The sequence below is a fragment of the Helicoverpa armigera genome, chromosome 2, assembly GCF_030705265.1.
Source record: "Helicoverpa armigera isolate CAAS_96S chromosome 2, ASM3070526v1, whole genome shotgun sequence".
Classification (NCBI taxonomy): Eukaryota; Metazoa; Arthropoda; class Insecta; order Lepidoptera; family Noctuidae; genus Helicoverpa; species Helicoverpa armigera.
Window position 1 is genome coordinate 14950538 of NC_087121.1, and position 25651 is coordinate 14976188.

Consider the following 25651-nt stretch of genomic DNA (forward strand, 5'->3'; position numbering starts at 1 on the left):
GTTTTATTTTGGCCTCCCTTCAATAAAAGTGGTATAAACAATTATAATAATTTATTTTAAATAATAACATCACAATTTGTAACAATTACCAATTAACAGGACCGTAAAGCTACGTCTAAAACACTCAACCGTAAGATGTGTACGCGCTGCAATGGTTGTTCAGTTTTGTTTTTATAACTGCGACAATATAAAGAAATAATAAATTTCACGTTAAATTTTCAAAGAAAACAGTTGTTTGAATAGAAACGAACGTTTTTATGTTGAAGGCGAAAATGGGCCTAACAAGTCTAAATATATGACATCTTAAAAGGTTGTAAGTAAAACTTTTTATTGCAGTGCGTCCACATCTAGAAATCATTACATAGTGGCTATATAATTATCAAATCACAGTATTTATTTGTTGAAGCATCGGCTATCCATTCAATATAATATGTAAAAATGTCTCAAAATTGACATCGGTGTGATCCAGTAAATTATATCATTTAAACTTAATACCAATATATTTTAGCTTATTTTGTTTCTAAGTTTTTATACATAAACGATTACAATAGCACCTTTGGCAACAATATATACTTTTTTACAAATATTTATAAGATTTTGAGGCATTATGCTATTTTTGTATATGTGTATTTTTATAAAAAACAAAATATGTATACTATGTATTTGTGCTAGCTTCGATGTACTATTTATCATATCTGTCTATATAATAAGAGAATTCAGTAGGTAAATTATGATAATCTATTGTTGTTGTGCAAATTGCATTACTTAAAAAAAATACTTATTCAGAAATTAATCGTAGTAAAATTAAATACATAGTAGCAAAAATAAATGGAACTTGGTGTTAAACATAGCCGTTTCTAATTCTACTTCCCGCAAACTTTCAAACAACTATACTAAAAATCTGACTTTGTTTGAGAATATTTGTTCTATATATTTTGCTTTTATCCAAACCGTATACTGTTTTTATAGGGTCTGGAAGAGTATACTCTTCAAGAAGCAGTTTCAATACCGAAAATTCACAGGTAATCTATATGGATTTGCTTCAAAGCCCTTAAAAATAATTTTAACATAAGCGTGAGGTGCTAACACTTCTCAACTATGGTGACATTATTTCTCATAAATTTTTAAGTAACAACAAATTATTTCTATTTGGTTCAATTAAGTATATTGCTCTCGTTATGAGGTAACAAGGCTGCTAGCTGTCTTCTAGCACCAGGACCTTAATCATTTAAAGTTTTATAAGCTTTAGAAAAAAGGAACAAGTGTTGAACGTAGCCAGAACTTGATGGAAAATAGTAAATAAGCTTTATACCCACCCAATCATTTCTTTTGTACGTGCATAGTATTTATTATTTATGTACGCTTGCATAATCCAGTCGAATTATTAATTGTCAAACTTATTAGCACATTATCTCAGAACATGAACTTGGTCATCGATATATATATATAACCCCATATTGTGTTTTGGATTATACTTAAATTCCAGGGCCAAATGAAGGAATGAAAAACGTCTGGTCCTCAAGTCGAAAAGTGGACCTCTTACATCCTGGCTACGCTCTCAAAGCACCTATAAGCTAAAATGTTTGTCCGCCTATAGCCAGCATGATGTTCTCAAACGCTATCCAGTTGATTAACGCCCAGGGTCCAAGCCTCATCCATAGAGGTAAGAAACCTTTGTACATAGACAGTATACCTTCATTCTTTATGGATTGTTGGAGACAGTCAATCATGCCTTTGTACGACAAGCCCCTGAAAAAGAAATACAGATTTGATTAGTAGAGATAGATTCAAGAGAATATACAGACAAAATCTATTAAAACGGTGGGTCATCAAACTCAAGAATCGATATTAGTCATAACAACTATTGAGTACAAATAGAACGCCGAATACAGATTCAAAAGTTTACAAATAGAATAATCTAATTCGATTCATAGCGTATTTTATTGGTGTGTTGGTACTACGACAGCGTTGAAGCGTGCACCGTCCTGCGACTCACGGGCTGCGACTTTGACCCCGTTCCTTTGACCTCGACCGCCTACCGCTTGTAACAAACCTATTCACATGCTATAAATAGCTAGCCAAAACAACGATCGGGACTTTCAGTATACCGTGACATAGTTACCGATGTTTTTGGGACGAATAAACACTCCATATTTGCATGGCTGTCGATTTGGTGATAACCGCGTCTATAATGTTTATGGCAAGTCAATAGATATTATGTTGTGGACTTTGCTACATATTTACTTGATTATTTGAGTAAGGCGTGAACAGACCATTATAAATTATACAGCAAGTTAAAGCGTCATTTTAGCTGCAAAATTGCATCTATGAAAAAAATATATTAGCATCGTAGGCTTGTAGGCAAAAACTAAACATTCTAAACATTTTTGTCCCAAAATAAATGCGCAGCAAAAACCAAATACCAGTAACGTTAGAATTAGTTTAATTACCAAATATACAGCGCATAAATAATGCAGTATGTGTACACAACTTGTAATTTAAAAATACCTAATTAATTTTATGAGGACTTCGTTATGCGCACCTTTGGTTAAAACGTATTCGAGGTCAATGAAAACAAGCCTGGACTTTATACTGTTTCAAACAATAGCAATTGATATTTTGACTACGAAAATAAATTGAAATTATAATGAAGATTGGCCTATTAACAATCATGCGCGTGTATTGAAAAGCAGTGTTTTATTTAAACAGTTAAACAGGATCGCAATTCCCGTAGGTTATGAAGTATTGATTACTTTTTCAACGGAGCCCTTCGCCCCTCTCCCCTTGTTTTGGCGAGGCAGCCGGGACCGAGCCCAACTGAGTGACGGTCCCTAAATTGATTTTAATGAAACCTAACTTGTCTAGCCTGTATAATTGGTTGTTCGTATTTTTTGAAATGAAACTTGTACTTTTATGTAACCAACAGTAGTGGGTGTTCAAAAAATCTTTTTAATTTTTAGAAACGCTAATAAATTAAGTTGTTTTCTAATTTACTAGTTACTTAAAATTTTTTGATCTATTACTCAAGGAAAAATCGCGGTTGGTTCGGGAACTTGCACAAGCCAAAAGTCGATGGATAAAAAACAAATGAACTTGTAACTTACCGTCCATCAGGTCCAACAGGCTGATTCATGAGCCTAGTCTTAAGTACATCGGCAGGCGTGCCGAGCACAGCAGCCACGAAGCCGGCAGTGAACGCCGCGGCTGCGTGCACCAGCGCTGTGTCCGCCATGCCGAACTCTCGCATTAGGAACTGTTTGGTATAGTCGTAGGCTGCTAAATCTCCCATGTTTACTAAGGCCGCGCGTTGCACGTTTGGGATGGCACCTGGAAAATTCAGAGTCATAATTTAATTAAAGTAATGGGAATACTTATATGCGTAATGGCGAAAAAATGTGTTTGAATCACTCCATTTGTGGTAGGGCTTTAAGCCAAAATGGCTGAACGGATTTAGATGAAATTTAGGGTATAGATTGCACTCTGTAGAAAAATGACAGATAAATCTTACTGCAACAATTATAATTAATAATTTTTAAAAGGGGTATAACGTAGTTTAATGGTTACGTTAACTGAATTGTTTCATATTGAAAATTTAAAACCTTTTGCTATGTCTATTCTTGGATAATCCCGTTATTGACATATTACTCTGTTGGCATGGGTCAATTGAGTGCTGAACATGGAACTTCAATCTGTCGCTCGCTCGGCCTAAATGTTATTGGACTTTTCCATTACATGGTAATAGTCTGGCTTCCTATTACAAAGGAGCTAAAAATACCCAATGAGGGTGTTTTATGAGTGTGTAGGTATTTACTACACATAAACCACATTCATTGAAATCAGCTAAAAAATAAATACGCCGAAAATGAAGATACAACGGTACCAAAGTAAATCATATTTCCAATCGGGTATTTTCTTTATACAGAAAATAATATCTATAAAAATATGAGGACTTTAGTATAATAGAGAATCTAAATCTATTTATTCAACGGGCACAGTTCCAATCTCGGATTATGACTGGCTTGGTTTTGTGGCTAAAACCTCAAATCAATACTATGTTGTAATATAGATTCTAGTGGTTTCATTTCATCTATTTTATGTAGCTACTACAAATTAGGTAGCACAAAGTAGGGCCGAACACCTTGATGAAAAAGTTTTTTTATTTTATTAGTCTATATTGTTCCACTGCTGGGCAAAAGCCTCCCCATAGCCATCCTTCTTTTTCTATCGGTCGCTATTTGTGGTCAGTCATTGTGGAAAAAGATTTTATAAAAAAAATAGATTAAAACTTTTTAGTGGTAGAATTTTATAGCGATTATTATAAGTAGGTACCTACTTCCAACACGTCGTGTATTTGTTCAAGTTAATTAAGTATGCCGTGACCTAAACACAGCTACCTTTGAACTGCACCTTAATTGATATCGTAACTCAATATTGTTATTTATCGTCGAGGATTCCGTCGTCCCTTATCAATCTGTAATTGTACTACGAGCCCAAATTGTTTATACTTATCTATGAACTCGAAACTTGTTTACAATAACATAGGTAACTAGGTACCTGATATGGTAGCTGTGTATTATCAACAAACCGTGCGAACTTCCTATGAAGGCGAGGTGACTCATAGCTTGGTTTCATGTTAATAGTATTGGCTATCTATGTAATCAATACAGCCCGGTGTATTAGTAAATAAGTCATGTGTTTTGTTTTTGGATGAATTGGCGATTTTTGGAGAGATGATCAATTAGTTATTAGTTTCGTATGGCACGTTAAACTGTAGGTCCCGGCTGTCATTGAACATCCTTGGCAGTCGTTACGGGTAGTCAGAAGCCAGTAAGTCTAAAGCTTTGGTTTCCTAGGAAAGCGGTGCCGTCATATAGCGGCCGTAATATTACGGGCGCAAATAGACGGTCGTCTTTACGGTGATGACATGTGGAAAGTTCCACGGCCGTTTTAACACACCGTCACATCATTAGGCTGTTCTTAAATAAGATAAATGTAGCTAATTAAGTACCTACTGTAATGTAAAATGAAAATTAAATTATTATAAACATTTAATATTTCTCCAATTTCACGCCACCAATTCTGTTTTAGTTGACTTTTCCTATAATCTTTACTTTTTATATTATATATTTCTTCGTGGTAACGAACGAAATCTATTAAAATTTCGTTGTCCTCGCTGCTCTAAGAGTTGGAACTCATTGTTGACGTTGTTCCGAAAAAAAAACACAGATACGTATTAAAAAAGCTTCACCGCTTTCAATAAAACGTTCACCAAACTATCTGACACCGTCAAGACGGCCGGCATGCAAATGGCGGCACCGCTTTTTGAAGTTACGGTGTCAGTTACCGCTCTCTAGGAAACCGCCCCATTTCGTTTACATAGACAACGTTCTAGTGACGTCATTCACCGCTTTATTACGGACGCTATAGGACGGCACCGCTTTCCTAGGAAACCCAAGCTTAACACCAGTCTAATCAAGGGGTATCGGGTTGCCCGGGTAACTGGGTTGAGGAGGTCAGATCGGCAGTCGCTTCTTGTAAGGCACTGGTACTCAGCTGAATCCGGTTAGACTGGAAGCCGACCCCAACATTGTTTGGGAAAATGCTCGGAGCATGATGATCAATTAGTAATTGAATTATTAAGCACCTAATCAGTTGCATAATAATATAATTGATATCTTTTGCATCTCATAATGTCCGTATGTATAATGGTTGACTAATAGATTTTTTCAAGAAACAGGATAGGTACAGTCCACTTTCCAATCATATTGGCCGCTTAGTCCCAACGGGGATACAAAGAAAATCCATTTGGGAAATACACGGACAAGGTTACGCGATAAAAAATATTGCTTATAAGGTAAGAATAACAATGTTCTTACCTCTCCAAAATCCCCTAATCCCGCTCTCAGCATACAGCATCTTATAGCAATCCCTGCAGTTTTTGAACCTTGGTGGTTTCCCTTGGAGAACTCTTCGGCCCTCGGCTTGCATCTGCACCTTCACCAGGTCAGTTGGAGACGCGATCAGCTGTGCCAGGGAGCCTGCCGCTAACCCACCTGCCGAACTTCGTGACAATTATGTTACGTTGTTACTACGCCTGTTCAAGTTACATGACTAAATTCTAACTTTTTTAAAGAGATTTTTCCATTTCAAGTAGATGCCAGTTTTGATACTTTTGAAGAACGTGTTTGGGAAGTTTGAGTAGGTAGATAAGAAACAGACTTTTGAGTTATATGATCTGACTTAGCTGATTGTACTTTAAATAAAGTCAGTGACTAACTGCAGTTCAAGCAGAATCTCTAGCTAGTTTATACAAATAGTGTATAGCATTGCCATTTCATTGGCAAAGCTTCGCGATCTATTCCACTCAACAAATACTGTAACTTTATATTTATACTGTATTTATTGACCCAGTGATTCCTTGAAGAGTATCAAGAATTCTAGGAACTGGCAGGAAAATATTTATTAAATTCTGTCTTTTTTTACTAAGTTTTGATTTTATGAGTAACATTATCATAATATCAACATTAAAACATTTATACAAAGAAGGAACAATACTTTTATGGATTTTTCGTCATAAAGGCAGAATTCCGTGGGTAGCGGCTGACGCAGCCGCGCGCGGCCTACGACAGTCGTCGGCCGCGCGCGACAATAGTCAACATATGAAAATGTATGGCGCCGCTGCCGAGGCCAGCGACAGTCGCGCGCGGCCGACGAATTTCGTAAGCCGCGCGCGGCATTGTCTTGAAATTAGTCGATTTTGTTCGTCCGTTCCCTCTAGTCGAAGTGCTAATTGATATCCTTGAAGAAGAAGAGGATGACGTGTTGCTGTGGCTGTATTATGAAAATAGATTACCAATCTACCCTATCTTTAAAAAGTAGAAATGATGAAGGATACTACTAAATACTGGTTCAAAAGCATTTGTATTGTAATGAAAACAAAAGGTAGTTTTGCCGACTAAATAAAAAACAATTCAATTCTGGTTTTACTAAAAATCTATAGATGTTATTAAGCGCTAGACCATGTTGAGATGCATACGCGCGCGCTCACGAAATTCGTCGGCCGCGCGCGACTGTCGCGAGCCTCGGCAGCGGCGCCATACATTTTCATATGTTGACTATTGTCGCGCGCGGCCGACGACTGTCGTAAGCCGCGCGCGGCTGTCGTAGCCGCTATCCACGGAATTCTACCTTTACAAATAACACTTTCAAAGGAGAATAAATAAATAATAGTCTTCGAAGACTATAATATGGCGTTTCATAGCTTATTTTCAATAAAATTACCCTATACAGATGACTTTATACTTTATGTAGGTCTGTACCTTTATGTCGACAGAAGGTCGACGCTCAAAGCCACGGATGGCCACGTTAATGAAAGCGGATCGGCTTAGTCGAACGTAATACGATGAGAACTAAGACTTTCCAATGAATATTTTATCTTCTTTGAATAAGGAGATTAAATACGTACAAAGAACTTATTATACTTGCAATATTCTGTTGCTTCAGTATATTTAAATACCGGATATTTAGAATTTTTATCGAGGGCTTTGCCTCAGATGTTTTCCATTTATCTACTTGCCTACTGTCTTATTAAGAAAGCTTACGGGCGGGTAATATTAAAAGAGTACAACATCATAATTAAAAGATACTTAGCTCCCAATACCTTTCACTACTAACAAGTTTATTACATTAATATTATTAAATTGCTTCTGAAATGTACTTCATGTAACATAATAAAGTACGCAAGATTAACACTTGTTTAAATCATAATAATTCAAAGGACATCCATCACTTACCGATATATTTTAATTTCTAAAAATTACTCCTAAAATATAATAAATCAATTTCCTCACCCAAGGAAGATATGCCAAGCGACACTTTTCCGTTTTCATCCTTGAAGTAGTTTCTAAAGTGTTCGTAGAAGATAAGCCGACAGCCGGAGTAGATGGCGTGGCGTTGAAACATTGGCATCAGACCCGTCCATAGCTTGGTCACACCTTCTTGCTTGGCAATGCCCACCGCTGTTTTTATCATGCCATGGGTCTCCAACTGTAGGAAGGAATCTTAATTAGATTATGTACGCTTAGTACTACGATATTAGAGAAATCAAATACATAAAACTTTGGTATTCTTAAAGAAAATACTAATAACATAAACCGCAACTAGCCAGTCTCTTTCATATAAACCGTTCGCGGCGAAACTCCAAGGAGTTCGGTTGCAAGATACTGTTACAGATTATTAAGAATTTGATATCATGATATCTGTAGATACTGTAGTTTCATTTTGAATTATTTAGGTTACCGACTTCATTTCTTTATACAAAATCATGATTAATATAAGAGAGGCTACCAAGTTACACCTAGACTCAAGTTAATCGACTTTAAAGTTCGATTTTATCTTCAACCTCTTTTCAATCTTCAGAATCCAAAATGGACAGAACAACGCGCTATTCGAATTATGTCGCTGGCAACAGAACGGCCAGGAATTTAAATGTATTTAAAACTTTATAGTCCTGAATAAAACCTCGGACGCTAATCTAATAAGCATGGAGTTTCTCATGCCGCTGTCCGTTTACTGCTTAATCCACTCGACTGGCGGATTATGACGTCACTGTATTGTGTGATGGCCTATCGAATTTGGATTTAGGTTCATTAGCAAAGTGCTGTATTTTACTATCGTCTATAATACCTTCGTGGTCAATTACCAAGTATTTCTGAGTTGATTGAATAATGTATAATTCTTTAAGCTCTCTAACGAGCAAGTAGTAATTTAATCCGATTTGCAGGTTGAATATCTATTTTTACATAGATTTTACCGTGGCCTTTCGTTTTAAAAATATTCAGGTGCCTATGAAATGTTGGGTAATTAATATGCTTAATAAAATAGTGCGGTTTTGATTAATCTTAATATACCTTATATCCATGTTTAGCGGCTGCAACTTCAGACTGTATTTGTAGCCTCGTTTTGGTCAAGTCGAAAGGATATGTTGCTGTAAGAAAAAAAACTTTAATTAATGGCGTCTTACATAGGGTATTGATTGCCAGTTACAATGTATGTAGGTATCATTCAAAAGGTTTCATTCATGAGCCTATTTGCCATTGACACAGGACATAGCATGAATGGCGACTAGATGTAGGTTAAGATAATTGTCATCAATTAAGCTCGAGTAGAATTATAAATGTAGACAGGTCATGAGCCTTGTCTAACTAGAGAAGGTTATTTGTAGATAGGTACACACGATTAGGCAGGAAGCAGTTCTTTGTTATTTATACTTTCAGTTTAAAATAAGCGGTTGATACGGATTAGTTAAGCGGTTCTAAATTGTCTTTTTCTCAAAATATCCTGTAGGTATCCATTTTTAAACAACATTATCATCTACTTAACAATTTCTGCTTACAATGTAGTCTCACGTAGGTACAGTCGGTTTCGAGTGATCCATTTAATAATATTATCAGGCGAGCATTAACACCACTTGAATTCATTTTACAGAATATAAACTCAAACCACTTCAATATAAAAGCTTTGGAGTTTCAATAACATTATCAACTACTGAGGATTAAAAGGAATAAATACCTTGATAAGTAGTAACTGGTACTCAGCTGCATCCAGTTAGACTGGAAGCGGACCCCAACATAATTGGGAAAAGGCTAGGCAGAGATACCTTCATAAGTAGGTACGTGCCTATGTTATTTCATGATGGGGACCTCTAGGGCGTTGCTAGGATGTTTAGTTCAAAGGTATAACGCCGCTTGGGGGAGACCCCTTTAGCCGCGAGGGACGCAAAGGGATTAATTTTGGTCAGATGAACTGATAGCAACGTTCGTTAGTGAACTTTGAATTTGTAATTGTGTTGTGACTGTACGTAATTTAAATTACTCTCAACATTATATAGGTACACTAAATACTCTAAACTCTAATGTTCTTTCACTTGATTCCGAATTTGTTTCAGAATTAGGTAGTCGTTGCATGAAACCAGAACAAAAGTCCATATTTGGATAAGGAAGTTGGTATTTGGGGTAGTACAGAATGGCAGTAGATAAATGAGGTAGTACATAAGAGAGTAGGTAAGTGGCGTAATACATAAGGAAGTAGGTAAGTGGGGTAATACGTAAGGGAGTAGACAAATGGGGTAGTATGTAAGAAAGTAGATAAATGGGGTAGTACATAAGGGAGTAGGTAAGTGTGCTAGTACATAAGGATGTAGATAAATGGGGTAGTACATAATAGCAGTAGATCAATGGTGTAGTACATAATGGCAGAAGATAAATGGGATCGCACTGACCTACATATGAGTGTAAGTAAGTGGGGTAGTATATGTATAAGGAAGTATATAAATGGGGCAGTACATAATGGCAGAAGATAAATGGATGGATAAATGAAAGCTTACACTATGTAGTGATTATTTACCTGCTTCAGCAGCCCAAGAGCCGAGGACAGCGACGCCGTACCTCGCGGCGGTGGAGTCCGTCAGCGAGTGGGCGGGGTGGTCGGCGTTGCGTAGAACCGGCATGATGCTCACCGCGTCACGTCACCGCCTCTGCCCATAATACCTGACAGGGGAGATATTTACATCAGTAAAGGAATATTGCTTTTGAGCCGTGAAGTACGGCTACCACAAATCCACGAGGTTTCAGTGAATGATAATAAAATGTATGTTTACTATAAGGCTCTTAATTAGGCAGAGCAAGGATATTATTACTTAGCTTCTAAGACCCTATGTACGAAACCTATACCTTGACCAATTGACTGATATTTGTAAGTATGTGGAGCATTCCATGACATTTACTTACGCTCAAAATAGTATCTACTTATTACTTAAATTATTTCTAAGTTCATTGGACTCAGTACCTATGCACCTAATGATACCTAAATGCCTGTTACTCAGCTTTTTATACCAAAAGATATGTACAGGGAAAAAACCGAGGCTGCAGATGTGAGCCATCTGCTATCTAGCTATATATATTATATTGTAGTGCACTGTGCACTGTTCATGATGTGAACATCCTACCACTTGATTAATGACCGCATAGGTTTGTTAATACGAAACTACATTTATGGCCAGTTATAAATAGGTAGAGGAACTATGAATAATGTTCATCACTAGTACTGGATTTTTTTAAAGATTTTACTTGATAACTATTTGATTCTAAAGGAAAATTCATGATGAGCTTTTCCATTCACAAACAAAAATCTTGTTCAGAATTCTTTCACTCTTTGAGACGACGTCTGTGCCCTACAGTGGGACAGTGAAAAGAAAAAGGTTGATAATGATGATGACAATAAATATTTCTGCACGTCATCGCAAGGGGGCATAGTAATTTGTATGTATGTAACTATATTAAATAGTATGGAATGGAATATGTGCAAAATCGAAGCACATAGATTTATGAGTGGCATTACGAAGCAATTGATCATCGCCTCACTCGGAGGCTAAACTAATGGTTTTCTATAATGAGAATGTCAGCGAGTTCGGAATAGCCGCCATTTTTCATACATCGAATGTGGCAGTGGCAATGAACCTTAGAGCTTTGTACGAACTTAGATATAATAATTTTTATTTTCTTAGTCTAAGAATAAAACGTTTCGGTCGTAGATCATTTTTTAAAAGAACTTTGCGAAGGTACTTGTTCAAACTGTTTAACTTAGAAAAAATACCGATTTTAAGAATTGAAAATTTCTGTAAAGTTATCTATTAAAGTATTTTTTTTAATCAAAATTAGGTAAGTTTTTAAATTTTCTTTGAAGAAAGTCTATGATAATAATTTTACTGGCGTATCGCAGAGCTAACTTTCCGGTCGATTTACTTAGCAGCTGTTATCTGCCATAATTAATATCTCCGATACAGGGATCAAGTGAGAGGTCCTGGGATCGAATTGACAAGTGGGTTCACTTAATAAAGTACACGTTCGATAGACACCATTTTTAAATGGGTTTCTGAAATAGGTTATTATTATTAGGAATCAAAATCAACTTCCATAAATAAATATTATTATTTTCATTTATTTTGAAATAAAACTATTTTAACGGATTTTATCGCGGTTATATGAATATTATTTAATCCCGACGTTTCGGATCCTTTACAGCATCCATGGTCACGGGCTTACTGTCTTTTATTTTCTTTTTTTATGAGTTTTAAATATTGCCACTGTATCACACTCTTATAAATTAAATGACAGATGGCAATCTATCAATTTAAATGAAAACGCGCCAAACAGGTCATTCCATGCAGAAGCCATAAAACCGCCTCTCGATAACCATAGCGCTATCGAACACGTCACGCATAAACTACTCAATACATAAATTGAGTCATTTGTGCTGTCAGTGCTCACCAAACTCTATGTCACAGGTCGCTATTGCCTGACTTACTTGACTGTAGATTTAAACCATTTGTTTTTGCTGCACGGACGCATTTTTTTGAAAATAAATAAAATATACATTATATCTTCCAAAAAATAAATAAAATTTTTATGCAGAGTCTGAGTGGCCTGACGAAGTCTGCGCAACCAACTAAGTAGATATCTTGGCCAAATAAAAAAATACATTTTACTATGGTCCTAAATACAAACAGATATCTGACACTTGTTTAAGTAAGCTTGTTTTTTTTACAAATGCGAATTTTCTTTAAACACATCTATTTCAACTTTGATAATAACACCAATATTTTTAGTGGATTTGACAGAACCGAGAGAAGCTTAAAAGTTGTTAATTTTTTATAGAAAATATTTTGCACTAAAACAAAATTATTAGGTTAAAAATAAACAAAAAAAAGCAAAGAACTATTCCTACCTAAGCCCGTCTTGTCTTATCAAAATTGATTACGTACTTTTCGAAGAGGAGGTTCAAAGTCGACCGAAGCTTCGCGCGAAATCCGAGCCGCTTGAAGTTGCCAACAGCTCGGGCCAGACTATGCTGAAACTAATTAATTAACGAAGCTTGCGGATAGCATCTATGTTATATTGTAGGAATTATATTAAGGAGGCTTTACAGTTTTGTCAGCGACATTTGTTTTGATTGATAACTTCTTTCCCTACCTATATTTAGGAAATATTTTCATAGACCACATTTTAGGGATATTTTAGGAATAAACTTGCTTTAAAACAATTAACTTCAGTAACGAATACCTTTGTATATCTATCTATACTAATATTATAAAGGCTATATTTTATCCCGGTGCGGGCAGTAGCTCCCACGGGACGCGGGTGAAACCGCGGGAAAATGGCTAGTTTACAATATAGAGACAGTATTTAAACGAGCATGGATCATGACGTCATCCGGAACGTCATTTCTCATTAGCAACAAAACTCATTTAGCTGGCAAGGCAACAAATCAAGTCAGTTAATCGTTTACTCGGCAATCGATAAGTTAGTACTATTACTATAAGAGTTACGTAAAGGTCAAACCGAGTGCGTAATAACGCATGCTGTTCGCGGAATATGCTTAGGTAGTCGAAAAGACTATTAAGAGTGCTCACTTAGAGCTCTCCAGACTTTTAGTCGGTCGATAGTTTGTTTGGGCTCATAAATTAGTATGAAGATGAATGACAGTACGCACATTACAAAGATCTATTATAACCAGGTATTTAGCCGGTCTCAAACCTACTGAAAATGTAAATAGGAAAGAAGACCATCGTTAAAAAAAATTGCCGAACATTGGGACAACTGTCGGTCGACTGTTTAGTCTGCAGTATGTGGATACTCTTATAGGTACATTGCAATGCATAGACAATGTCCTACATTGCATATAAATAGTCAGACTCAATTGTGAGAATCAAGTAAATTATTTATATTGGCCTGACAATCTAGAATTCCAATAACATGGACTGAACTTTGTACTACTTCCAATAAGTGTGTTTCAATATCTAGTTACCTTTTATTGCTAAATACGGTCATAGATTGTGTTTTGTTGTCTATTGTCGATGGTAAATGGTCTGTTCATTCATATAGTAATAAAAAAATGATATAAATAGGTAATTCTTGTATACGGAAATTAAAATTTAACTAAATTGGAATTAAATATTCATGAGAACTAGAAGAGTATTCAATGAGTACAAAATCGTGAATTATTCAATCGGAAAAGGGTATGTCAGTTTGACGACCCCGATGGTGCAGAGGCGGAACGACTTCCGGGACAAAGATTCGATTTCCGCCCCAGACTTATGAGAGCGAAGCGTGGAAAATTCGTTTAGTAGCAGTTTCTGAGGGTACTATCCATAGACGAAAGTATGAAAGCCAATACGTAATACTCTTTGGTACTAGACCTATTTTCCGTAAGCTCCCAGTCGACCTTCAGAAAATAAATTTTTAGTAAAGAAAAAAACATGAACATGTTTGCTAAACCGTTGGCAAGATACGAATATAAAGCTGTGTAAGATATCTGTGTAAGAACAGTGTGACAGTTCTGGAAATAAGCCAAGTACATAACATGTCTGTTTAACCCCAGAACTGTTGTGAAAAAAGATAGGAAGTCTTGCAAGAAACAGTAACTGGGAAATTTATTAGGAGCTCTGTTTGTGTCTGTGGAATTGTACACAATACAACACGTATTATATGTACTAAAGTGGAATTGTACAATAATTACATCCACTCCATACATTATATTGAAATTCCGCTGAGAAAAACCGTTGAAAAAACACCATCAACAGATCAGGTAAATGAGGCACTAATTAGAAATGGCACGTTTGAAAATAAGAACAGAACAAACGATAGCAAACTCCGCCCCTAAGACGACCCACTGACCACGACTTCAGAAAAATATTTAAACGAGCACTATAATCATACATAATATTCTAGTAATATCCCAAAAAAAGAGAGCGATAGCTTATCCAACAGGAACATAATCACGCGACCTTTGCCCGACCGAGCAGCAAAAAGGTCAAATAAAAAAAAGATTTTACACCGTAATTCGAAATTTAAAAAATGTGAACATGTCGTACCTCTGCAGTCTCTAGCCAGTAACACCAGCTCAGGTGGAGATCCGAAGTAAGACTGATAACAGTGAGCACATGTCACGCATATTATCATAATAACAATCAATAACGACTAGCACACATGTACAACAATATTGCACATTGGACTTTATAATACTTAATTAACGGCGAAATGATCTCAATTGGACTTCCGTCGCCGGTTTAAAGTTTATGCGTTTTATTAGCGCTCGTTCGTAACTTAAAAAGTTCATGACGTCAACAAGTCCAATAAAACGATAGCATAGATATATATGTACCTATGTCTCTGTGTATCTGTCAGGTCCTAAATGAGCCTGACTTTGTCGTAGTGTTGGTTTTCAAGGAGATATGCAACCGGGAAAATTTGTTTTGCTGGCTACCTCGATGGCAGAGCTACCCCTTCTTTTAATTACATTGCTAAGCGTAAAAATATGATGACGATAAATGTTCTGTACAACTTATAATAGAACGATCTTTAACAAATCGGCAATCAAGATCGGCATCGGCTATCAAGCTACGACAGGCGTTACCCAATTAAATTGCAAGTGTTTTGTATTTACATTATGTGTAAAATCTTAAGTCCATAGGAATACACAAGATATTCGAGAAAAGTCAAGACAGCATAATAGTGAAAGACAGGAAAAATCTATTACCTAGGTTCACACTTAATTGGAAAGCTAAATTAGGACTGCCCGAGTATATGAAACCGTAAAACCGTTCTTTTGTAACTTGATTAGCAATCCTAAATGGATTTTCGCGCTCCACCTAACTGTAATGAAGTAAGAAAATTATTTTGAAAAGGAAACTTCTATTGGCAGAGCGATTCAACTCTTGATTGCAACTCTAGTCTCGCTTAGGGGGGAATACTTAGAATCTAAGTGGGGAGTAACTTTCTAGGAAATCAATTTTAAAAGGAGATAATTAAAAACTGCAAACGCAGGTACGAGTAACAATTTACATGTATTTGTCTAGACCAGAATGTTTGTAGGTAGATGAAGTGGTCTATTCAGTCTATTCGTATTCAATGAGGTACGGTCAACGATAAGATCTCATTAACACAGTTGCTACTTTTTCATGACATCCAAATTAGCACAACACTTCTCATTTAACATTTTGCCTTAAAACATTTCCTTATGCTACAATGATTAGCCATATGAATCATCAAAGTCAACCGCAATGTATTTTATGCATAGTCGTAAATTAATTGTTAATACATAATTAATCTGACCGAACAAAGTGCGCTTGAGATAGGAAACAGCTGTTTCCAAATCCTGCACCAAGAAGTGACAAAGACCGAAATTAGTAGTGAAGTCATGGCCATCAGATAACTGCATGAAAAAAAAAACAAATAGATAACACTTACAAACATCCGCTTTGATTAAAAGCGAGGGCGCGGAGTATTTATCACTGCACAATAAATTACTAACGAAAACTCACAAAAAATCCAAATACTCAGTTCACTCGCCGGTGTTCAACACAAAAATGCTTAGTCAAGACGTTCTAAACAACACTTCACTGAAAGAGGTTCTTTAACAAGGCCGTCCATAACAAAAGTGAAGCGTTACACGGCTTTATATAAATAGCAAATTGTCTGTACACGATATTGATGCTATTTACACATAGTAGCACAAAACTGTCGCACGAGTGGTGTCCATAAACGAATGTTCACTAATAACTGGTCAATGTCAACAGTTTGCTGGGAAAATGGAAGCAGGATTTGAAAAACAACCGGGTTTTACATTTCGAGCTGCGAAAAAATACCGGAAAATACACGTAGACTACAGTGTTTGTAGTACAAACGTCGAGCTTCATTTAAAGTATGATAATAATGTGTAACTAGGTAATCGTTTTATCAATGTTATCGTGTGTGTAGACACAGAAGCTGGCCTTAGAATCTGAACCTGATTTTAATCGTTCATTGTTTCTTTATCTTAGGAAACAGTCGCTAAAGTCAATCAGATTAGAACTGCCGAAAGGTTTGTTAGATTGGTCATTGCAATACCAGATGCCATTGCCAATTATGACAATTTGAACGTTTGCGACACTTCAAAAATAATAGTCATACGTACTAGGAATAGTCCCATGATTACATCATAATCCGAAACTTAACTGTAACTATGGTCAAAGGCATAATTAGTCATTATTTTCTGTAGTTAAGTACTTTCAAACAAATTTTTAGTTTGACCTTCCACATGCTAGCAGCATTTATATTACCAGCGTACTTGGTAAAGTGTGTTCCAGTTCTAGCTGAATGCATGCTGATTTGGCATCGAAATAAACGAAACGTTTCGACCTATTTAAACATGCAGTTCATGCGGCATAAATAACGAACATTATACCTGTCTGTTTTTAATGCATCCTGCAATTACTTAGTAGGCTAATATTTCAATCAAGTTGGTATAAATTACGTCATATGTACCTACATCTTCGATCATCCTCTAATTTATCGACTTTGAGTTTAGTAGCGTTTACAATGGTTCTTTAAGTGCATACTTAAAGTTGTGTTAATCATTATTTTAATAGTTGTTGGAAAACCTGACTATCCCATAAGTACCAACTTCATAAGTATAATATTTTTGGATTCTAAATTCAAATCTTGTAATCAATTTTTTTTTTTGTTCCAGTACCTTTCGTGCAAAATTGACATTTTAATGAGTCCTATATTCAAAGAAACTTATAAGTACATACATTAAATAACGCACCTGTGGAGAACTACTCAACTTTGAAATGATAAGACACTACCTCTAAAAGGCAAAACTAGCACAATAGGAGGAAAATCTCCACCCAACACGGTTAGAGTTCGGAATTTAATTTGGGGCCATCGAAGCAGCTGACCTAATACCATCTGTGGTTGTATGAGCTAACGGCACGAACCACATGTATGGTTTTATAGGCCGCATCTGTTGACTGGGTAAAAGCAACCTTATACTCTTTTGAGAACAGAAAAAGCTAGCAAAATAGGAAAGGTAAGCTCCGAAAACGGAATGGATTGACTTGGGAGGTTGTGTAGCTAAAAGGGATGAATATTGAGATGACGTTTGATGGATTTGTTATGAAAGAAACGACGTAAGTTTCAGTGAATTCAAATAAGTTGGATAAGAGAAGAAAATTGTAAATATTGTCAAAGCTTTTCCATTTTTTTTTTTGGGAATTATTTTGCAAATACTTATATTATCCATCCATCCTCCGAGCCTTTTTCCCAATCATGTTGGGGTCGGCTTCCAGTCTAACCGGATTCAGCTGAGTACCAGTGCTTTACAAGAAGCGACTGCCTATCTGACCTCCTCAACCCAGTTTCCCGGGCAACCCGATACCCCTTGGTTAGACTGGTGTCAGACTTACTGGCTTCTGACTACCCGTAACGACTGCCAAGGATGTTCAATGACAGCCGGGACCTACAGTTTTACGTGCCATCCGAAACACAGCGAATGGTGTCTAAGATATACTTAGAAAGTACATACAAACTTAGAAAAGTTGCATTGGTACTTGCCTGACCTGGGATCGAACCCGCGCCCTCATATTTGAGAGGTTGGTCCTTTACCCACTAGGCCACCACGACTACTTTGCAAATACTTATATTATAAAGATCGTTATTATCATATAATACGAAACATAACTAATTAAAAAGTACATAGGTTGGTACATATAAATTAGTTTTCCGATTTTCCATTATGACTCAATGTTCACGATAACCCAGATAGGTGGCGCTAGTAGTTTGATAAACGGAGAGATTAGACAAGCCAGACAGATAAACACAACACAGACCACGTGTTACTGATTAGTTTCTTAATCAAAATATTCATATATTTCTGATCGAAGTAAGGTCAATGACCTTTGAAATACTACTGAGTGTTCATAGTCCTGACGATCAATCAGGACGTTCAATAAGATTAGTTAGATACTTGTTACCTTAGAAAAATAATACGCCATTATCATAAATATTTAATCAATTTCACATATAAAAATAGTACTTAAATACCTAATTAAATACGTTAGGTAGGTACTTAATAATATATGAACTCGCTATTACATAATCAATGACCATAACACAATAAAGGCTAGTCCAGGTCATCATCATCATCCTCCGAGCCTTTTCCCAATCACGTTGGGGTCGGCTTCCAGTCTAACCGGATTCAGCTGAGTACCAGTGCTTTACAAGAAGCGACTGCCTATCTGACCTCCTCAACCCAGTAACCCGGGCAACCCGATACCCCTTGGTTAGACTGGTGTCAGACTTTCTGGCTTCTGACTACCCGTAAGGACTGCCAAGGATGTTCACTGACAGCCGGGACCTACAGTTTAACGTGCCATCCGAAACACAGTCAATGGTGTCTAAGATATACTTAGAAAGTACATACAAACTTAGAAAAGTTGCATTGGTACTTGCCTGACCTGGGATCGACCCCGCGCCCTCATACTTGAGGTTGGTCCTTTACCCACTAGGCCACCACGACGAAAGGCTAGTCCAGGTAATCCACACAAATGGAATTATTTAATTCACCTCAAACGATTGTACATCATTCGAATGCAGAAGTGTAGGGAATGAAAATAATAAAATTAAATCGATGCATATGCAAGTAGTTCGTGGGCTTAGAGGTCGCAATAGTGCATAAGTAGAAACAGCAATCAAAGTTATCGATCGTACGTGTGGTCTTGGAACGAATCGAATAGACCGACCTTCGTTCATATCGTAATCGATATGAAAGTAATTATTCTAGCAATGAGAAAAGCTTTCACATATCTACATAGACCAATAAGGGAGCTAATTTTTTTTGAGATGGGAAATCATTAAATGATAGTCTCAGGCAGAATGTTACTATCTAAAACCCAACCTTTGTTTCTTGTGGAGCCCTTTGGCTATCATGTTGCAAAACCTCTAAAGCGAGCTAGGTTTTGGATAAGCCGACAGGGAATACTATAAAGAGGAAGACTTTGTTCGACTTTATAGGTAATCCTCAGAGAAGCTTTTGATGCGAAATCGTATAACTTTAATACTGTTGTAAAGAAAGTTGGAACAGTATACATACGAGGTGAGTGCTAACATTTCACCGCGATGAGCAATCCTTATTTCAAGAACTTTGTAATGGCAACAATGACCCTGAATGAATGGTTTCAGAGAATTGCTTATTACGCATACCAACTATGGCATTCAAAGCGGGAATGTATTCCAAAATTGTGGGTTATTCTGAAGCATTCTTTATTACTGCAATGAAATGTGTTTCTATAAGGTTTGTGTAGACTTTTTTTTCTCGTGGGAAAGTTTTCATAGACAAAACGATATGTCACAATCTGCTTCATCCGTTACGAAATTAAACATCCGCACTACGAAATCCAGAATTCAGTGAAAAACAAAACTGACAAATATCTTTCCATATGCGATGCGTGCCAATCATGTGTCAAAACCGAACTGAATGGTAACAGGAAAACCTCTGGTATTGAATATTGAACAAACTGAGAACTCACGTTTCCCGTTCATTGTTATGTCGTTTTTGTTATGTTAACGATTTTCTATATAACAGTACCTATTGCTGCTCTATAGTAAGTTAAATATAAAAAATGTAAGTACCTAACTGCGTAACTTTTCGAAGAAATCAATAATTCAATACTTTCATACATGGTAGATATGGAAAGGTCATAGTTTTGACAAGTTCTTGATATTCGATTATAAGCTCAATAATTTATTACTTTTCATATTGTTTTCATTATACCTATTAGAACGGTAAAGTTCTTATCGATTCCTACATACTTATAACGTATAAATCGATTAACTAGTTAGACCGGCTAGTTAGAAGTTAGATCCAATTTGATTGGGAGGTTCTATAATCCAGTTAACTTCTTTTTGGTTACGTGCTTACTTTTTTTTGGATTGAAACTCGATGCTATTCTGTTGAAATCATGTTGCAATTATGTGCCACGTGAGTAGGTACTTCCGTTATCAAATTAGGTGTCCACACAAAAGTAAAATGTATGTCGCGTGACGAAATTCGTGGATAACGATAGAAAATGGTTCTAATAAGAAGCAAAGTTCTAACAAGAAGAATAATCGTTTGTGTATGAGTGTCATAAAAATTTAAGTCATGATGAAGCATTAATTTGTTTTCCATAGTTGAAAACAATAGTGTTTACATATTTATTTGATCATGTAAGCAGCAAGATGATGTCGACTGGTATGACAGGCACGTGTAAGCCTACACGTTTTGTGCAGCAAGAAAACTACTTTCTAAATGAAACTTTTAGTGAATGATGTATGATTGGAAAACTTTCGGGTCATTTATCACATTTAATTATTACCCACCTATGCATGAGCCGGAGAGAACAGCAACAGTATTGAAGATAACGAGCTATCGCAATGCGAAATGTATTTCCATTCATCACCTGATAGCAGCCACAATGTAAACATTGAACTTATTACATAAATGACTGTATAATATCGCAGGCCGAGAGAGAAAATAGCCGACAGAGACAGGTAGATTAGTAACACGTGGGTTGGTGAGGGAGGGGGATATTTGTGCTTGGCCCAAATTCGCGGTGTAGCAATGAGCCGCGGCGCGAAAGAGCGCGAGGCGAGTGGCGACGAGGATGTTGCGTCCGTCTCACATCGCTACCGAGTTGTGACTATGTACTTCTGACTATTCTATTCAGCCAGGGCAGCCGACGGGTTATTCTCAAGCCGCCCAAAATTAATGGTCGTGTCGTTACCGCAGGCATATAAAAAACTCTGTAATTTAAAAACTCCGTGCATTATTTTGTTAGCTTTTGTATGAGAATCGTTATTGTGTTCAATGTGAAGGGTGACCCAAACCTTCGCAAGCGTGACTACGCCATGTTTAGTGACGGTTTCGTTCAAAAGTTTATATGGATTTTATACCTTTTATTTATTGAAAACCAGCTTGACTATAGTCCATAGATCTGAAGGCATATCCAAGACCCTAATCCCTTACTAACCCCGCTGTAATACCGAAGAGACGCGTCTAAGTCAACGACACGTTACCGCGACGCCACCCCTCCCGGTTGTTGAATAACCCTACTAACATCTGACGCAAAAGAAAGAACCCAATAATCTATACTATAAGTACACAGCTGTTTATACGTATAGCTATCTACTACGCAGTGACGTCATTTCATTCAAGAAACGGGTTTCGCGAAAACTTCAATGAACTGTTCAACGTAATTTTGTTGACGTATATTACCACTACCGCACGTATTTTAGTCCTTGTGTAGGCTAATTAGAACTTTATCGGCACGTGGTATTTTTAGCGCGCATATTTCTGCAATAGATAATGCATACGTAATGTGTTACGTTACTCGAAATGCCGATAGCGTTACGTAGGCACTAGGTACGGGTGTTGTCATAATAAGATCCGTACCTATAGACAATTAGGCAGCTGCTTGTTATTAATTTCTGCTCTTCGTTTGATTGCGTTGACGTCCGTTCGTTTATGAAATAAAACTGCTGGTCTATGTCTATATCTGCTTTAAAAATCACCCTATCATATAAGGTTTTCAAAGTACGTGTCCCCTGTAGCCATAGAATATTGATTTTGTGTCAGAGCCAGGCGAAATTTGCTGTCCCTGTGCTATGAGTTGAGGTAAAAAGGTCGCATTTTTACGTCCTATTCCATTTTTTATACGTAATAAAAAAGTACAGTAATGTTATGTAGGATATAGGTTTTTGAATACTTCTGTCAAGCAATTGTGTGAATTTTATGGAAAATTCAAAATATTTAACGTTAAAATCAAATCAAAGGAGTTGTACGTAATGTTCAGAAAGGTGAATACAATCCCACATAACTATTGCAACATCATGTCTCGCTTGTTAAACCTTAGATGACAGATTTGGGGTCCCGAGACCCTCTCGACTCGACGTGTAATCCCTACTGAGTACGCCCTTTGATACCATAGAGATACAGCCCTTGCTATCATTTTACAAGGCGCTTTTACCTTTAATTATACGTGAATAACATCTGAATAAAAAATAGCACAGTCTTCTTGACGGAGTATTAAAACCTTATTTTATCTGATTCAAAAATTTCTACCGGTTTTTGCTAAGCTCTCGGAAGTTTCAAATGTTATAGATTTTTATCTAGGTCAAGGCCTAACTGAGTGTCATATTTCATCGAATTCCGTTAAGATGTGGTCTATTAAAGCTCCAAACTTTCACATACGTAGGAGTAAAAAAAAATATGTGTTTAAATATTAATCATTTACTTTTGGTGCTGATCAGCTACTGACGGCTAGATCCGGATTGAGTGTAGGCTGATCCGAACTTCAAGGACTGGATGTAAACGGAATGAAAGAAGACTAGCCATTAGCCTAACCCAAGGTACCCATAGGTCGAAAAAGAGAATGCAAGTATTTACGAAAAAAAATTACCCAAGTCTTGTTTTAGCGATTGGATGATTATGTAGCTACTGCCATAACACATTCAGTATTACATGATTGCCAAAAAACGATAAAAGTATAATAAAAATGTTGTACATACATGGTTAGTATTATTTAATTACCAAACGCGAACAAATAGCAATTAGAGCGTTGAAAACAGGACAAAGTAAAAATGCTGCCGGAGGGCGCATTCTGATAGCAGCTAGGATACATTTTGCCAGACAGAAAACGAAGAATCAAGAATTGTTTTTATTACACACGCTTAAAATTCGTTTTAGGAAATACCCTAACAGGCTGCTGTTCTTAATTGTTTTTAACAGAAAATGGTAACATTTAATACCCGAGGGACAATGGTTTATTTTGACAGATGGCCTAACTGGCTTTACAACTTTCGGTACCTGAGGCACAGGTACCTAAAACCAAACGCCTTCTGAGAGAGCGCGTACGTAAAGGCATCTACGTCTAGGGCTGCCATTTCGAATTTCGCCAAACCCGGACAAATATTTAAAAAAACCCGGACATTTGGCGTAAATAGCATTTTTTCCCCGGACGAGTCCGATTTTTTTTGTTTAACAAAACAAGACCTAATTTTTAATATTACCATATTACTTAAATTCAATGAGGTCCTTCCTTACATGAAAAATCAGGGCCGTCTCTAGCTCATGTAGTACCTAGCATTGAAAAATTGTGACTTAATGTATTTCGAAGGTCATAATTAAGAAAGCTCTTATGGAAACTAGGAGTTACCTTCTTGATAAGTTAGACAAATAAATGTTGAAAAATACAAACAACTGTAAAGTGAAGTCGCCGCGAGCGCAGCGAGCGCGAAAATTTTTGAGTTTTGGGTCACTAAAGCACCTAAACTTGTAAAATAAAAAAATCCGCAAAGTGAAGAAGCCGCAAGCGAAGCGAGCGCAAAATTTTTTGAATATTGGGATATTAAAGTAGCTAAACGGGAAAAAAATGTGGCAAGAAGAGAAGTCGCGAGCGAAGCGAGCGCGAAAATTTTGGAGTTTTGGGACACTTCGACTTCTGCATTATTAGGCGCCCGGGTAATTCGCATACCCAGGCACCATAGGTTAAGATGGCCCTATGAAAAATGTCCGGGTTTTCCCCGGACACTTCTTGAAACCCCGCCCGGACGGCCCCCGGACGGCCTCCAAACGAGGACAAATCCGGGGAAACCCGGACGGATGGCAGCCCTATCTACGTCCATTGTAAGCTTATACATGTTACGGACTGAATGTTAAACTTTAAGTATCCCAACCGATTTCACTGGCGAAATATTTCAGTCACATAAAGCACTAAAATAAAAATGTGTCGAGTGTCGCCGCTTTGCTTATCATGCCTATTTAAATAAAGCCGATTACTGCCAAACGAGCTTTGGAATTCGGTCCGCCAATTTATCGTGTTCATTTTTATGACTCTGATACTGTTACTTATACAGCCTATGTCGGATGTAAAAAAATCTTATACATCTAAATATTTTGATTTAAACATAATAAAATAAATAAAAATAAGATTTACATGTTTGTTAATGGTCGTAGATTAAAATAATCATATTAGATAGGTTTATTGCTTTGGCCCGTCATTGTTATTACGAGAGTGAATGTGTTAATTGTGTTGAAAGGGAAAGCATTCACGTTGTTATCATTTATCTACGATCGTGCTTGGACGCAAGTATCCAATTTTGCTATTGAATGTAGCCGAAATAATTGCTTTACTGATAGGTTTATGGTTTGGGTGTAAAATAAGGGGGTTGGTGGGATTTGTATAATTTAAAGACTGGTTAACACGTGGTTAGAAAGTTTTTAATCAAAAAATTATATTTATATTTTGGTACTGGGTAAATGGGAATATATCACTTTATTCAGTTAGGTAAAATTATTCAGTAATGGACCTAAATGTGTCTTATCAGGCTGCATATCAGCTAATATACTTAGTCACCCTGAGCTATTTGAATTCGATAAGATAAAACTTAGGCATTCTTAGTATACATTTCCCACAGAAACGCTGCTCTGGGGATTTGTAAACATTCCATTTTATTTTTAGCAATAGTTGCAATTATCTTCACATTCCAAAACGGAAAAAATGTTCTAAAATTAGGCGGTAATTGTTTTGTTTTGCTTAGTGAAGTCATGCAGCGATAGATGGCGTTAGTAGTGAGTTGGAGCATAAAGCGTATCGCGTGGTTACAAAAATATCTGGTTTCTCCGTATCGCGGCCGACCGCGCGACCGAGAGCACGTTGTGATTATCACAAGTCACAACTCACTGACCTTGGGGCAAAAAGGAGAAACAATTTTAATTCCAACTGCGGTGTTTTTCT

At 36.7% G+C, this 25651-nt stretch overlaps 1 protein-coding gene across 4 annotated transcripts; it reads right to left on the reverse strand.

Annotated features, from left to right (window-relative positions):
- Window positions 1-36: 36 nt before the first annotated feature.
- LOC135118550 (mitochondrial uncoupling protein 4-like) lies at window positions 37-21566 on the reverse strand. Of its 4 annotated transcripts, none has more exons than XM_064040923.1 (7): window positions 21237-21566; window positions 10405-10547; window positions 8910-8986; window positions 7851-8046; window positions 5877-6053; window positions 3105-3327; window positions 37-1749 (listed from the first exon to the last, which is right to left on the reverse strand). In XM_064040923.1, exons 2-7 carry the CDS (start codon window positions 10505-10507, stop codon window positions 1575-1577), a joined length of 951 nt encoding a protein of 316 aa, XP_063896993.1. In that variant the 5' UTR covers window positions 10508-10547; window positions 21237-21566; the 3' UTR covers window positions 37-1574. The 4 variants fall into 4 exon arrangements, with proteins under 4 accessions (XP_063896993.1, XP_063896997.1, XP_063896996.1 ...); XM_064040927.1 differs by lacking the exon at window positions 21237-21566 and adding an exon at window positions 16379-16762; XM_064040926.1 differs by lacking the exon at window positions 21237-21566 and adding an exon at window positions 16305-16762.
- Between the last annotated feature and the right edge of the window lie 4085 nt (window positions 21567-25651).

What these genes read in the sequence shown, in the direction of transcription:
- LOC135118550 (XM_064040923.1), bottom strand. Translation starts at nt 10,507, where the DNA reads ATGCCGGTTCTACGCAACGCCGACCACCCCGCCCACTCGCTGACGGAC. An exon ending in CTCTTGGGCTGCTGAAGCAG is followed by an intron (nt 8,987 to 10,404) that starts GTAAATAATCAC and finishes TTTTTCTTACAG; the next exon opens with CAACATATCCTTTCGACTTG. An exon ending in GATTAGGGGATTTTGGAGAG is followed by an intron (nt 3,328 to 5,876) that starts GTAAGAACATTG and finishes TGAATTTTCCAG; the next exon opens with GTGCCATCCCAAACGTGCAA.